Source organism: Podarcis gaigeae (assembly GCF_964106915.1).
Source record: "Podarcis gaigeae genome assembly, chromosome: 3".
Taxonomy (NCBI): Eukaryota; Metazoa; Chordata; class Lepidosauria; order Squamata; family Lacertidae; genus Podarcis; species Podarcis gaigeae.
Genome location: NC_139680.1, coordinates 78,574,025 through 78,588,850, shown reverse-complemented (window position 1 = coordinate 78,588,850; position 14,826 = coordinate 78,574,025). Strand labels below are relative to the sequence as shown.

General features: G+C 40.0%; 1 protein-coding gene across 4 annotated transcripts in view; it reads left to right on the top strand.

Moving 5' to 3' along the window:
* The window catches only part of PLD5 (phospholipase D family member 5), a 99,320-nt gene that overhangs the window by 34,556 nt on the left and 49,938 nt on the right, over positions 1 to 14,826 (top strand). Inside the window, exons 1-2 of one of the 4 annotated variants that reach the window (XM_083732524.1) lie at positions 1,153 to 1,255; positions 13,097 to 13,233. In XM_083732524.1, the coding sequence (XP_083588650.1) occupies positions 1,253 to 1,255; positions 13,097 to 13,233 (140 nt within the window). In that variant the 5' untranslated portion in view covers positions 1,153 to 1,252. Of the gene's footprint in view, positions 1 to 1,152; positions 1,256 to 13,096; positions 13,241 to 14,826 lie in introns of those variants that run through there. The other 3 variants (XM_083732525.1, XM_083732523.1, XM_083732526.1) reach the window with 3 other exon arrangements.

Here is a 14,826-nt window from a genome sequence, read left to right as displayed (position 1 = left end):
TGGCTATTTTGAAAATATAGCCCTTTTAGTTCATTGGTGTGCACTTATATGGAATAGCAGAAGACTTTGCCCACTTGTGCAAAACTGTGCCTGTCACACCCATGTGCACTGAATTTAATGTGTAGTGACGTCCCTGCAGTTAGAGCCCCAAGTGCTTAGGTCTGATAACTTACTATCCTTACCCTAATATGGGCAGTATGCTTTGAGATATATATGTTAGGCTTTATGTATGTGGACATCACAATGTTGTGTTGCATCTTACATAGCTGAGCCCAAGTGCACAGGGCCCATGTAGAGTGATCACAGTCCTGCTGCCTGTTGTACATTCAGCATACTTGGGCATGGTTGTGTTAAAAGGGCAAAAGTCTGCCTGCTTCCCTGGAGTTTGTTCATTTTTTTAAAAGAACAATTCATTCTTTATACTTCCTTGTAGCATAATGTTATTGTTTTCCACCCAGCCTTCTCTTGCATCAGAGCAGACAATGTCAGGCACCCAACTGACTCTGAGAATTCCAAAGAAGAAACATGGTTTGTCACAAAGCCATTTGGCTTTTGACCAGTTAGGACACTGTCTCATAGCAAAAGCAGATAATTATTTGGTATACAGGGTCGTTTTTTATTCCCTTGAGTTTCTGAGTCATCTAATTGCTAGCATTTGTCAGGTGAATTTTTTTTATTTTATTTTAAATAGAAGCATAGTGCAAAAATAATAATAATAACCAATTGGTAGCACGTAGATGCACATTTTGATTGCCAACACATTTTCTGGCTTAGTTAGAGGCCCTGGGGATTTAGGATAATATCAAGTTTGGATCCACTGAGCACTGCAAGTCAGGATTTGGGTAGCGTGGTAAACCTTTGTGTCATCTGGCATGGTGCCATTCTGCATAATACATGCTTTCAATCAACCCACTGAAGAAGCTTAAAAACTATGTGTGAATTGCTTTTGAATAAAGAATAGGGAGTCATTCTCTACACACAGTGAATAAAAATGCAAATAAGATGTATCTTCTTCCTCTTCGAACTGCACAAAACTATGCTATATGAACAATCCAAGCCCTCCCTTCTCCTTGCCTGGATTGGTTGATGATTTCCAAAACATCAAGGCTAGCAATTGAATGACTGAAATATAATAGGTGGTGATGCGTTTTCCACACATAAAACACTCTGTTCCTCTAAAGCCTCCGCTGGCTCCTCTAAGCAGCACTACAGCCACAGTTCCTTTAGCACTGCTCGACTCTACTGGATCAGAATGGTAAGAAGCGATTTGGTTTTTAGCAGCCTAAGAAAAAATATTACAAGCTAGACAGGGATATGATGTATAGAACTTGCTAGTGAAAACAGCAGAGTGCAGTTATTTAAACCAAGCTGCAAGTGGCTAACAGTATCACTATCAATATGCTATTGGAGGGGGAAGGCAAGTTGGTGACAAATATCTCTGGCACTGATAATATACAGTTTAACAAAAGCCTTTCTAATGAGAAGATTGCTGTTTAAAAGGATTCTTGATTCAGAAGAGCAGGTGTGTAGGTGTTCTCAGTAACATAGTCAGGTATAATTTGGTAGATTCAGATGTAAATAAAACAAGTGTTCCAAGAACAGCGCTGGTGTAGATTTATTTCTCGTGGCTTAATGGCATCTATTGATTTTGCTACCTTCATATGACTTTGAGTGGATGAATTCTGTATTCTTGCCATTTGTAATATGTTAAACCATAAAGCGAAGTATTCCAGTAAGTAGACAAATGCAGCTTAGGGTGTGTAAATGTTTTTAAAATTGGCAAAAAAACAAACAAACCCCCCAAACCCCAGAGCAGTAAAAGTATCTTCCACACTGCAAGAAATGCTTGCCTGTTTTCTTTCAAAACAAATCTTTAGACTCTTTGGTGTAAAATAATTACTAGGGGCAGGAGAAAGAAAATTGCATTGCCTTCATTGTAAGCTTTTGGATCCACCCTAACTGGAATAGGAAAACACAGGATTTCTTCATTAAATATGCAATGAAGGCAGTCTTCCGTATGAAAATTTAACCCTTTATTTTAATAATTTATTTGAATAAAATATGAAAATGAAATAATAAGAGCACCAAGGCAGAAGAAATACAAAGCACATTTAGCAGAAAGCACTAAAATGTGCTTATTGGACAGCTGACAATATATTATTCTCTTTGTCATTTAAATGAAAGAAGAAAATGTGTGGCATGTTTTTTAAATGTGCAGGATGTATCAAGCAAACCACCAGATAAAATAAATATCTTAAAGATTTTTTTGCCTCTGATGCAAGTGCATGTGTGCAGACACATATACACATAATTCCAGGTGTGGTTTCAGTAGATTCCAGGAATGCAGTGCCCAATAAATTAGCTGGCATTTGTCAAGGTATGGCTGGATTTAAGAGTGGATGTAATAGAAGAAGGGAAACAGATAATAAAAAAGCTGTTGGAATGCCAACATGTTGTTTTGGCAGAAGCTAAGCCCTTCTGACTGTTTACTCGAAGTGAATAAAGCCTGCTTTGAATGTTTAAGAATCCTATTTCTTGAAGGATTTAAATTTTCTGCTTGCATAGTAGACCCTAACACAGTGAGATTATAGTGTTTTACAGTAGTGCTTTCCCAAAAATATTGTACTTGGTCATTGTACTAAGTGTTGTGCTAAGATCAACAAATAATGTTAAAATAAATGTTGAGCGTAAAGTTGAAGCGAAATCATTTTTAAGCTAAAGTGAACTGTGACCTCAAGACTGCAAGCCTATAACACTTACCTGAGAGTAAGCCTCATTGAACTCAATGAAGCTTACGTCTTCTTTGAATTAATATCTATTTTTATGGATACTTGTCCAAAGATATACAGTGGTACCTTGGGTTAAGAACTCAATTCGTTCTGGAGGTCCGTTCTTAACCTGAAACTGTTCTTAACCTGAAGCACCACTTTAGCTAATGGGGCCTCCCGCTGCCACCGCACCGCTGGAGCATGATTTCTGTTCTCATTCTGAAGCAAAGTTCTTAACCCGAGGTAATATTTCTGGGTTAGCGGAGTCTGTAACCTGAAGTGTATGTAACCTGAGGTACCACTGTACAAACGTTCATACGCAACACAACAGAATCCTATACTTCTGAATAGACATGTATAGGATTGCAACCTATGTCAAGTGATGGAAAGTGTAGGGCATGGGCAACATTCAAGACAGCATTTGTTGTGTGGTTCTTTTTTTGAAACATTTATCATATCAAATACTATGGCACTAAATCAATATTTAGTTTCTGTCAAAATATAAAATAACTAGAGGCTGCATCCCCATTCTCTCTGCTCACCAACTCCCTGCCATTAACCGCATATTAACCCCTTAGAACTTCCCCTTCCTACCCCATGCAGCTACAGAGCTCATTTTTCACTTTCCCAACCCCATTTCTGAAGCCACTTATCTGTTCTGTTCTTGCAGCACAACTTTGCACTCCTGTTTTTCCTTTCACGACTATGTCCATTCTCGCCCACCTCTTTTTGTGCAACCTCCACCTTGCACACAAACCACCCCCATAGTAACTTCCTGCATCTTCCTCTGTCCAGCCGTTGCACCCTTTTTGCCGTCTGCCCAGTTATAAAGCCACTATCATTTCCTCTTCTTCAGATTTGTCTATGCTCCTGCTTTCATCTTCAAACCCAACCCCATGCCTCCTACTCCCTCTTTTTTGTAACCCCCCTTTTGCATTCTCAAGCTTGCTCCTTGTTTTAAAGTCCAAGCATATGTGAGTGGAGACCCAGGGGTGGGGGTGGGGTTGGAAGCCTGCCACTCCATTTAAAAGGCAATATAAGAGCTCAGTAAGGGTTACATTAGACACAGGGTGTGGGTGGCTTTAAAACAGGATTAGACAAATTTATGGAGGATAAGGATATTAATGGCTACTAGCCATGATGGAGCAAGTCTTCAACCTCCACTGTCAGAGAGAGGATGCCTCTGAACACCAATTGCTGGGAGGTGCAGGTAGGCAGAGTGCTGTTGCGCCCAGACCCTGTTTGCAGGCTTCCCATGGGCATCTGGCAGAGCACTGAGAACAGGATACTGGCCTGGATGGGACCAGTGACTCTTCTTATGTTCGTGTTCACCTTCACTCACTTTTCCCCTCCACTCTTCCCCTTTTCTCAACTCTCCCTTGTCCCTTTGTACACACACACCATGTTGATATACATTGTTGTATCTTTGTAAGATGAATAGACTCTTTAAAGCAAGCTGGTCCGTAAGCGTCTTCCGTTAGAGAAGGTTAAGTTCAGTTGATGGATACTGTACATAGATGGGTGTTTGCTTGTTAATAAAGCATCTCTTCTACATTTATTCATTGGATCTGAAACTTCATGTGTTGAAGATGACACATAATACCAGGAATAAAATACATGATTGTGAGAGAGTACTATGGAATATTTGAAGCTTTCAAACAATAGAGGCTTTCACAACTCACTCTTTTCGTATCTCAAACTAAATCAAGTGGCTACTATTGCTTATTCAAGGTGGCATCCAACAAGACGTGGTGTTTGCAATGAATGGCCAAATGAATATGGAGTATAGCAGGGGTCAGCAAAGGTTTTCAGCAGGGGGCTGGTCCACTGTCCCTCAGACCTTGTGGGGGGCCGGACTATATTGGGGGGGGGGAATGAATGAATTCCTATGCCCCACAAATAACCCAGAGACACATTTTAAATAAAAGGACACATTCTACTCATGTAAAAAGACGCTGATTCCTGGACCGTCTGCAGGCCGGATTTAGAAGGCAATTGGGCTGGATCCGGCCCCTGGCCCTTAGTTTGCCTACCCATGGAGTATACCGTAGGTTTCCTTGTGTTGCACTTTGTGGAACTTGATGGGAAATATCTGCAATAATAAGCAGTATGAGATTGCACCAGAAGCAAGTGATTCTCATCCATGTGTGCATAGGTGAGAGAGGGAGAGGATGGGCAGGGCAGGAAGCATAAGACTGAGTTTCCTTTGGATGTGTATACGTTCTTTCTGTGTTTAAGCAATATCTAAATTATTATTCTTAATTATTGGGACAGACTGAAATACCATGCATTAAAGGAAAACAATTAAAATATATGACCTGGGATTTATTCTTGGTAAAGTGTTTGTGTTAGGGGGAAAAGGAACATTCATCAGATTTTTTAGGTTTCACAAGTAACTTCAGAAATAGTCCAGTTGTCTTTCTTATTTGCTATTGCTACCAGACAGATAAAATATTCTGGCCTAAAACACTCCAGGAGCTTTTCTACACTGCTGTTCTGGAAAGATGTTTCTTTTATGTTTTGAAACTCTGTTCCTCAAAGTGGCATTTCTCCAAATACCAATTCTCCTGTAGTATTTGTTACTTCAGTCTCAAGTTACCTGAGATTCAGATTCATTTTTATTGCCTTTATAATGTTGTTATAGGAACCAAACTTGTACTGTAGTATTCTGAAGACTGAGAATATAGGGAGTTGCTATGGTAACCAACACATAGCCTGAGAGGGGATCCTCTTAACTCTTGTTCTTGGTGGGCAAGAAAAAACAACAACAGAGCTTAGGGAAGAACAAGATCGAAGGCAGATAAAAGCATTGAGTACAGTAATCTCAAGGCCACACGCTCAGAATTGTTGTATATAGAGGATGTTAATTCTAAAGGCTGAAAGGAAGGTTTCTCAATGTTGTGTGAGAGAGAAACAGAGCTAGTTTTATTTTACTTTTATATACCCTCGACCCAACCCTTCAATCAAATTCCCAGGGCAATTTATATGAAAAATACAACAAAACAATTAGAATGACAAATTAACAAGCTTCCTCTATATTAAAAATATAAGAACTTACCATGTCATAATCCACAATATAATTCAGATACGGGGCTTATAGTCATTTTTAACTCTGATACTAGTTCATCTGACAACAAGCCACACATAACATACTTCAATATATTGTACTTTATTTAGTCATGGGGCAATATCAGTGGATGCTAGTCACGATGGCTATATGCAGCTTCCAGGTTCAGAACTGTAAGTCACAGAATCATAGAATTGTAGAGCTGGAAGGGTTTCCAAGGGTCATCTAGTCCAACCCCCTGCAATGCAGGAATCTCAGCTAAAGCACCCATGACAGATGGCCACCCAACCTCTGTTTAAGAGTTTGAATACTAGTTACTAGGTAACAACACGAGAAGCCTATTGCCCTTATGTGTTTGTGGGCTCTTGATATGCATTTGGTTTGTTACTGTAGGGTGCTGGATTAGATTTTTAGGCCCATGCAGCATGGCTCTTCTCATACACACGCACACTGTTTTAACTACCAACCATAAACAATGGCCATATTGTTTCAATAGTGTATTGGAAGGTAGTGCCTCCTTCATGCTGCAGTTAGTGAAGACCTCAGTTGATAGTTGCCCGAGTGCTGATCTAATTTTAGTTTTATATCAGTGTCCTGCTTGAAGTGTTAGGAGATAAATTTATCTTAACTAAACTCTGGTAGCACTTCAAAAGCAGTTTAGTTCAGCACTAAATTCTACACCCTCAACCCTATAATTTATTATAGAAATAGCAATAGATAGAGGTGCACCTAGGGTCTAGCATGCTAACATGACAAAGATGTTTTCCTTGAAATGGCAGACACCTTTCATGCTGTGGAAATTTCCCTGATTTTTTTCCACAACCAGTGTAGCATGGGGGGGGGCTAGCTGCTGATGCGTGTTTCTTTTAGGTATATACTAGGGTGTGTATTGGGACGCGGGTGGCGCTGTGGGTAAAACCTCAGTGCCTAGGACTTGCCGATCGTATGGTCGGCGGTTCGAATCCCCGCGGCAGGGTGAGCTCCCATCGTTCGGTCCCAGCTCCTGCCCACCTAGCAGTTCGAAAGCACCCCTAAGTACAAGTAGATAAATAGGTACCGCTTTATAGCGGGAAGATAAACGGCGTTTCCGTGCGCTGCGCTGGTGCTGGCTTGCCAGAGCAGCTTTGTCACGCTGGCCACGTGACCCAGAAGTGTCTGCGGACAGTGCTGGCTCCCGGCCTCTTAAGCGAGATGAGCGCGCAACCCCAGAGTCGGTCATGACTGGCCTGTACGGGCAGGGGTACCTTTACCTTTACCTTTAGGGTGTGTATTAGCTCTCTATATGAATGGAATAACAGGCAAACTGGGGGATTCGGGGGGCTCCCCCTCCCAAGTGAAAGTGCAATCTCAATAACTTCCCACTGAGTAAAATTTCCCTCCTCCTCCAAAACCTTGTGTAATTCTATTTCTGTCCTTTTCAGTGATATAGTTCCTTTACAGTACTGTATATTTCAGGGGTTTTTTCTAGACCACTAGGCTTTGCAAGAAGTGAAGCTATCCAAAAGGTTGCCTGGATTTTTGTTGTTGTTAAATCACTGCAGCAGATGATTTTTAAAAAAAGTTAAAGATGTAGTTTATGTTTGTTGGTGGTTTTTTTTTTTAAAAAAAATCCTATCTACATTGGTCAGATATAACAAAAAACAAAACTATGCCAGAGATCTTCAAAATTCCACAGGCAGCATTCTAAGACAGCTTCCTATTGCCAGCCTTGTTTTAAACCTGTAAAGGCCTATTGTAGGAGATAAACAATACCAGAAATGAAGTTTGGTGTAAAGTTGCAAAATTTTAAAAACTGTGCAAGCAAGAATAAACACCAGTCTTCCATGTCTTTTAAGTTAAGAATGAGACAAATTCCACTCTCCCATAAGGGATCATGGAGGAAAGTGAATCCCGTTTACTCTCTCCACAAAAATAGCACCTGGGTCTATTTGTCTTCAGTTTTGGCAGACTTTGCAACACCCTGAAGGGGATCCTGTTGTGGATGGTGAGATGGAGGCACTCACCTGACCTCTGGTTGTCTGTGTCACTGCTGCATGTCATGATGGAGAAGGGGGGGGGGAGGCAGCAGCAAGGTCATCATGGTGCAAAAGGAACGGTGGGTGTATCAGATTGGATCCACCAGTGAGTTTGTACCAAGCTCATCTCATACTCATACTTCTGCCCAAACATCACAGTGACCAATACTAACAGACACTGGCACACTTAGGGATCCACAGAGTGTTCGCAGTTTGCATAACAGACCTCAGCAACTCAGCATTTCAGCTAATATACTTTATTTACATATAAGCACACACAAAGCACTGCAACATGACTCCTCTCTCTCTAGCAGCAGCCAGCAAAGAGAAAAGGAACCCACCAGGTATGCTCAGGAGTTTGCTAACACAGCTGTTGCAGATTTAGCTGTGGTTAGTGGCTCGACGCAGATGATTTCTGTGCTCAGCTTCCATTCTAGATAAGGCTAATATAGTATGGCTAATATAGTTTCATTGAGCTGAGTGATGTGCTTGTCTACTGAAGAGCAGATGCCAGAACAAGAAAATGTTGACACCGTTTTTAAGCAGCTGTTTGGTATAAAGATTTCCACTAAAGAGCACACATTCAGACTGTCACTGGGATGGTAGGCTTGTATTTAGAAGCATTCATGTTCAATTTGTCAGGATGATGTCTGCATACTTAAACTATATAGAGATCCCTTATATTGCATCCAGACCAATTGTCCACCCAACAGGTTTCAACCCTGATCAGCAGCAAGGTCTTGAAACATCTAGGAGATTAAGAGCAGTACTGGTTTTCCCTTAAACAGAGGTTACAAGGTTCAAATTGGGATCTTATATAATGTGCAAATACTACATTTTAGGCCCCCTAATATTGATCTGTGTCCTTGCTATGCAGAAATATTTTAAATAAATTACTCTAGCTACTTTATGATATCTTTTAAGAAGCCATTTAGAGCAAATGGTATTGGTCACTTTAGGAGAAGATACGTAGCTAAAAGGAACACTGGTCATGCTTGGTATGCCAGTTAATGTTCTTAAAATAAAGTGGAAATAGACGGGAGATTAAAGGTTAAAAGATTGCTAATGGATGCAATGTGGAATGAGACTAACTGCAATACTATTTATGGCAACTGCACAGACTGTCTTTTTGTAAGCTAATGGAATGTCTGCATTTTCTGTAGATCACCTTTATTTTTCAAAAAGAGTAATTTAATGACTTACTGTGATCCTTTTCAGGGGCATAAAAAATAACATTATATATCTCCCAACATACAGTCTAGCACACTGAAAATAATACAAAGGACTGCTGTCTCCTTTATGACCCTGCCTTCCCACTTAAGTCATCTTTGAAGGCTCTGCTCTGTCTTCTTTTCCTATCACTATTGAGAGTCTGGGTCAGAGCCTGTTAAATTCCTGTGTAACTTCTGGAGAATCTAGGGCCCTCCAGATGTTTTGGACTACAGCTCGCATCACCCCAGCCAATAGTTACGGTTGATTGTACTCTAACAATAAATGGAAGGCCACAAGTTCACTATCCCTTATTTATGAGCATGATTATAAGTTCGTTGTGCTGATTTCTGTTGCTGTCTCTTTTTTATATTGCTTTTCATAGAATCATAGAATTGTAAAGTTGGAAGGGACCTTGAGAATCATCTTGTCCAATGCAGGAATCTCGACTAAAGCATCCATGACAGTTAGCCATCTAACTTCTGCTTAAAAACCTCCAAAGAAGGAGAGTCCACAACCTCCACTGTCAAACAGCTCTTACTGTCAGAAAGTTCTTCCTGATATTTAGTTGGGATCTCCTTTCTTGTAACTTTAATCCATTGGTTCGGGTCCTCCCTTCTGGAGCAGGAGAAAACAAGCTTGATGCTATCACAGCTCTTCTCAGTCTCCTCTTTTCCAGGATAAATATACCCAGCTCCTTCAACAGTTCATCATAAGGCTTGGTTTCCAGAACCTTTATCATCTTGGTCAGCCTCCTTTGCCCATGTTCCAGTTTGTCAACATCCTTCTTAAATTGTAGTGCCCAGAACTGGCCACAGTATTCCAGGTGTTGTCTGACCAAGGCAGAACAGAGTGGTACTATTACTTCCCTTGACTTGGACATTATACTTCTGTTGATGCAGTTGCATCACACTGTTGACTCATGTTAAGCCTGTGGTCTACTAGATCCCTAGATCCCTAGATCCTTTTTACATGTCCTACAGGTATTCCAGGTGTCCCCCATCTTATATTTGTGAATCTGGTTATTCTTGCCTAAGTGTAAACCTTATATTTGTCCCCGTTGAAATTCATTTTATTAGTTTGGGCCCAGTTCTCCCATCTGTTAAGGACGTCTTGAATCCTGATTCTGTCTTCAGCGGCATTGGCTACCCCTCCCAGTTTGGTGTCATCTGCAGATTTGATGAGCATCCCCTCAATTTCTTTGTCCAGCCCACATTTTACCAACTTCTCTGCAATAACCATCCATTGACTTTAATGCAAACAATGTGCAACTATTTCCAGATTTCCAGATGTCTCATTTGTTGCTTTGAAAAAGTGCAATTAGCATGTTTGATGCTGAAACAATTTTTTTTAAATCAGAAGCAGATACTTTTTATAGTGCCCATCTGCCATACCAGTCAGTAATTTTTTCAGATGGAAGGTGTGCAATTAAAATAATTCTTGTAATCTCATCAGCAAGTATCCTTAGAAGGACATTTCTGCTTTGTGCTGATATGAAAAGATGGAATAAGATATTTATCAGGAGGATGCAGTAATGGTCAGTTGACCACAAGGGTTTATAAATAATAAATTGGACTTATCAATAGCAAAATAGTCTGTCTTAAAAATTTACGTATTTTTAATTTGTGGGTTTCTGTTAGTATTTTTCCAGCATGCAGCTTTAAGCAGCATCACACAAGTTTCCTCTTTCTTTCAGTGCTCGATTTCTCTCTCTAACTCTTATGACTGTGATGTTTGAGGTTTGCCCTTATGTTCTTAAGAAATTATAACATCTAGTTTATTTGTAAGCATAAAAAAGTATTTATAGTGTTTGAATTTTTTTTGTTCTTCTTCAGTTGTTTCTTTTTTCCATATTTTTGGTACTACACAAACTCTGCCAAAAAAAGGAGAAACTTTTAAAGCCCAGTAATTTCCATGAAAGATTATCCAGAGAAACAATTATATCCCTCAGTCCTGAACCATGACCCCAGTTTGTTCAAATATAAGCTGTCCTGTTAACTTAATACATGAGGGCTCACAGGGCTAGAATATAAATGCATCTTGGTGGGAACTAATTGGGAAAGAAAGCTTGCATGAATCTACAACTGAACACATCCAACTTTAATTGCTTTTTTTGTTTATTTGTTTAGTAGTAGTAAAAGATGTTCAGTTTAGACTGTCATTACCTTTGTACAAATTTCCATATAATTCCTATTGGCTTTTGCCTTTCAGGATCATGGAATCAGTTTTATATTTTACTTAATAAAGGCTTACCTTTCACCTGTGCAGCCATAGGGAGGTCCCCAGCTATAGTCCAAAGGTGTATGAACCTGTTATTTTGCTGAAGTTGAGCAGGTTTGGATCTAGGCAGTGCTTGAATAAGGAACTTTGTAGTTAATTATATAAGTTCCCACATTGTATGATGACCTCTGTTGGGAGAGAAGCAAAGGAAATGTGTCCCTGTTAATTTTCCTTGACCTCTCAGTGGCTTTTGATACCATCGGCCATTGTATCCTTCTGGAGCTGCTGGCCGAGTTAGGGGCTGGTGGCATTGTTTTGTGGTGGTTCTGGTCCTACTTAGACTTGGTTATAACTTGGGCAGGGGGCTTTATAGTGGGCAGTGTCCCACCTATACGAAGGAAGAGCTATCCACTCTGGGGATATATAGATGGGAAATGTCTGAACTTGACGGTTAGTTACTTTAATTGTCTTGCTATCAACACTCTATTGCAGCACCAGTACTAGTTTCTTTGTGTCAGGATAGTGCCATTTGAAGGAATAAGAAGTAGCTAAAGCGGATATCTGCAATAATTATTCCGGGCTAAGGAATTTTGATTTCTACATTATTTAATTCTCAGATTGTAGTAATTCAGTCAGGAAATTGGCGGAGCATGTTTTTGTCTCTCTTTAACAAGAACACAACACTGACCCCGTTTCAAGTGTAATACATAATACCTCTGTACAGTGGGTGAATTCATCTGTAAAAATAAAGTAAAAAATTTCATTGATTTTTATGGCCTCCATTTGCCCCTAATATATTAAAATATTGTGCTTGAGCTTCTGTTGTTAATTCATGATAGTTCATTTTTAACAGGAAATACAGCAGTCCAATATATTTTTTGAATTGCATGAACTTGTTGCAGGATTATGCAAATAATCTTTAAATAGCCATGAGGTAGGCTGAAGATGAAGAAACACAAGTTAAAGATAAGACTTCAGAGGCTGTGTGTGTGTGTGTGTGTGTGTGTGTCACTGTCAACAGTGATGTACCTACCCTCAATTGTTCATACGGATATGCACTTGGATGCACATCTAGTTTATGTCTGCAGTTATGCCTGATCCATCTGGATTGAGTTGGTAATTATTGGTATCCCCTGTTTTTCCTTCTTTTTCTTTATGGAAAGAAGTATACACTTCTCACAGTACTTTATGTAAAATTGTCCTTTATTTTTGAACAAGCAATGGAGCTTGTTGTGTGACAACCACATTATCTAGTGTGATGCTCCCATAAGGTAAGAGAGGTTGGCATGAGAATGATTTTTTGTCACCTCCCTGTGAGCATCCTATGCTCTATTATTTATTCTTCTTGCATACTTAAAATTATTTTTATAGACAGGATTTGTTATCATAGGGCTCATCTTTCAGTTTCAAGGTACTCTTTTGTGCGCTCACACCTTGGTGCCAGTGATTCAATTTTCACCTCAGATTTGGGAGGATTGAAAAGATTTCTTTTAAAAAAGCTTTGTTCCATATCATATGCGATGCTTAATAAAAAATACTCCCAGTAATATATGCAGAAGATATTTTAATACAATTGTATTGAGACAGAAAGAGAAGGGAGGGGATGTAAATGTTTCTGTCAGGCTTATGACACTACTTTGTTGTGTTTTATTAGTTATGTGAAACCTCCTTGATTAAACCAATTGCATTTTGGAAAAAAATATATATTCAATAAAATTGTTATGCCTACATTTATGACATAAAGGCTTTTATAACAATTGTGATTTTATTACTTCACTTCCCAGCATTTTTATTATGTCCATTTTAATCTCTTTCAGTCCCAGCAAAAATGCATTGTGATCTTTGCACTGGTTTGCTGCTTTGCAATTCTCGTTGCACTGATATTTTCAGCTGTGGATATTGTTGGAGAAGATGAGGATGGTCTTTCAGAAAAGAACTGTCGAAATAACTGTCGGTAAGAGGTAACAAACAAAACTTCTCTTTTGGGGTGGCAGCAATATTAATATGCGAGGGAAAATTAAAACGTTACAAGGTTATAAGTAGAGTATGAGCATTCTTTGACTGTTTTCACAGGGGGAAAGGTGAAGTGAATAGATAGTACTGTATTGTGCTGTGCTGGCAAAATGTTTGCATCAATCAGAATGCCATACTTACTGCCAAAATGTCTCTCACCTGACAGCCCAATCCACAAGCCATTTAACTCTTTTTTATGTTGATGGAGAGCATTTTCATACACCACCTTAAGTGTCAGCTGGTGCATATTGTCTACACTCTGACCAGATTAAGGTTACCAGATTTCTTTCAATGAATCTGGGGACACTTTTCAACTTCCTACTAAATAGATGAATTTTGTCAGGGGACTGATTTGTAAATCCGGGGACTGTCCCTGGGAAAAGGGGGTGTCTGGTAATCTTACACCAGATTTCACATTCATATTACAGAAATGTATGTTCCACCTAATTATTAAATACACATTCACATAAATAACTCCAGAAAAAAATACCAAAGGTTATTTAAGCCTTGTATGTGAAAATTCCTTTAGTATCTGTCTTCAAAGACAAGTGGCCAAGTGGGGTGGATTCAGAACACGCATATATTAGCAGGGGCTGTACCACAGTGGTCCTCCTTGTTGCTGAAAGCTCCATATTGCTCATGGGGATGCACACATGTGTGAGCACATGAGTGAGACCACACAATGGTGCCTAGTGCATGGTGGCCTACTTCTTTGCCTACATTGCATCTTCAAGGAGCTGTTGATTGAAGCTTTTTTTGTATTGTATATGTTGGCATTTACTGAAGGCGAGGGAGTTTTAGACCCTTTGGAAACCCACTGAAACATTCTCAGTGGCATCTAAATTAGCAGAGGTTGTGCAAGCCCTGGATGGTCACCTAGACACAGCAGTGGGCTTGGATCCTGGCAAGATGGAGGTACTGTGAGTGGGCTGGTCCTGAGTCCAGATATTTGGTCAGTTGTCTGCTTTGAAGGAAGGTTGTACTCCCCCTGAAGGAGTAGGTTCATTGTCTAGATGTGATTCTGGATTCATCTTTGTCACTAGAGGCCCAGGTGGCCTTGGCAGTTAGGAGTGCCTTTGCCACTTTAGTTGCATGACAGCTATGGCTTACTCTGGTTCAGAACAGCCTGACTGCTGTTGTCCATGCTCTTGTAACCTCCAGATTAGATTACTTCAATGCACTCTATGTGGAGCTGCCTTGAGTTTGATCCAGAAACTGCAGCTGGTGCAAAATGCAGCAGCTTGACTGCTCTCTGAGGGCTCATCCATATTTCTGCTTGTCCTGTGCCTAGAAAGCACAGATCTGAGCATCTTTGCATTTGCCCTGCCGCTTTCCCCTAGAAAACCAGCTCTTTAGTGCTGTATCAGAACAAATGGCAATCCGTGGAACTCCCAATTGCTGTTGTTCCAATTCAGCACTAAACTGTGGGCTTTTCCAGGGGAAAACCTAAGAGCACATGGAAGTGTGGCAGATCCCTGAGCATCATATTACCAAGCACATTGCTCTGCTGTTGAAAGAATTACTTTCTTTCAGC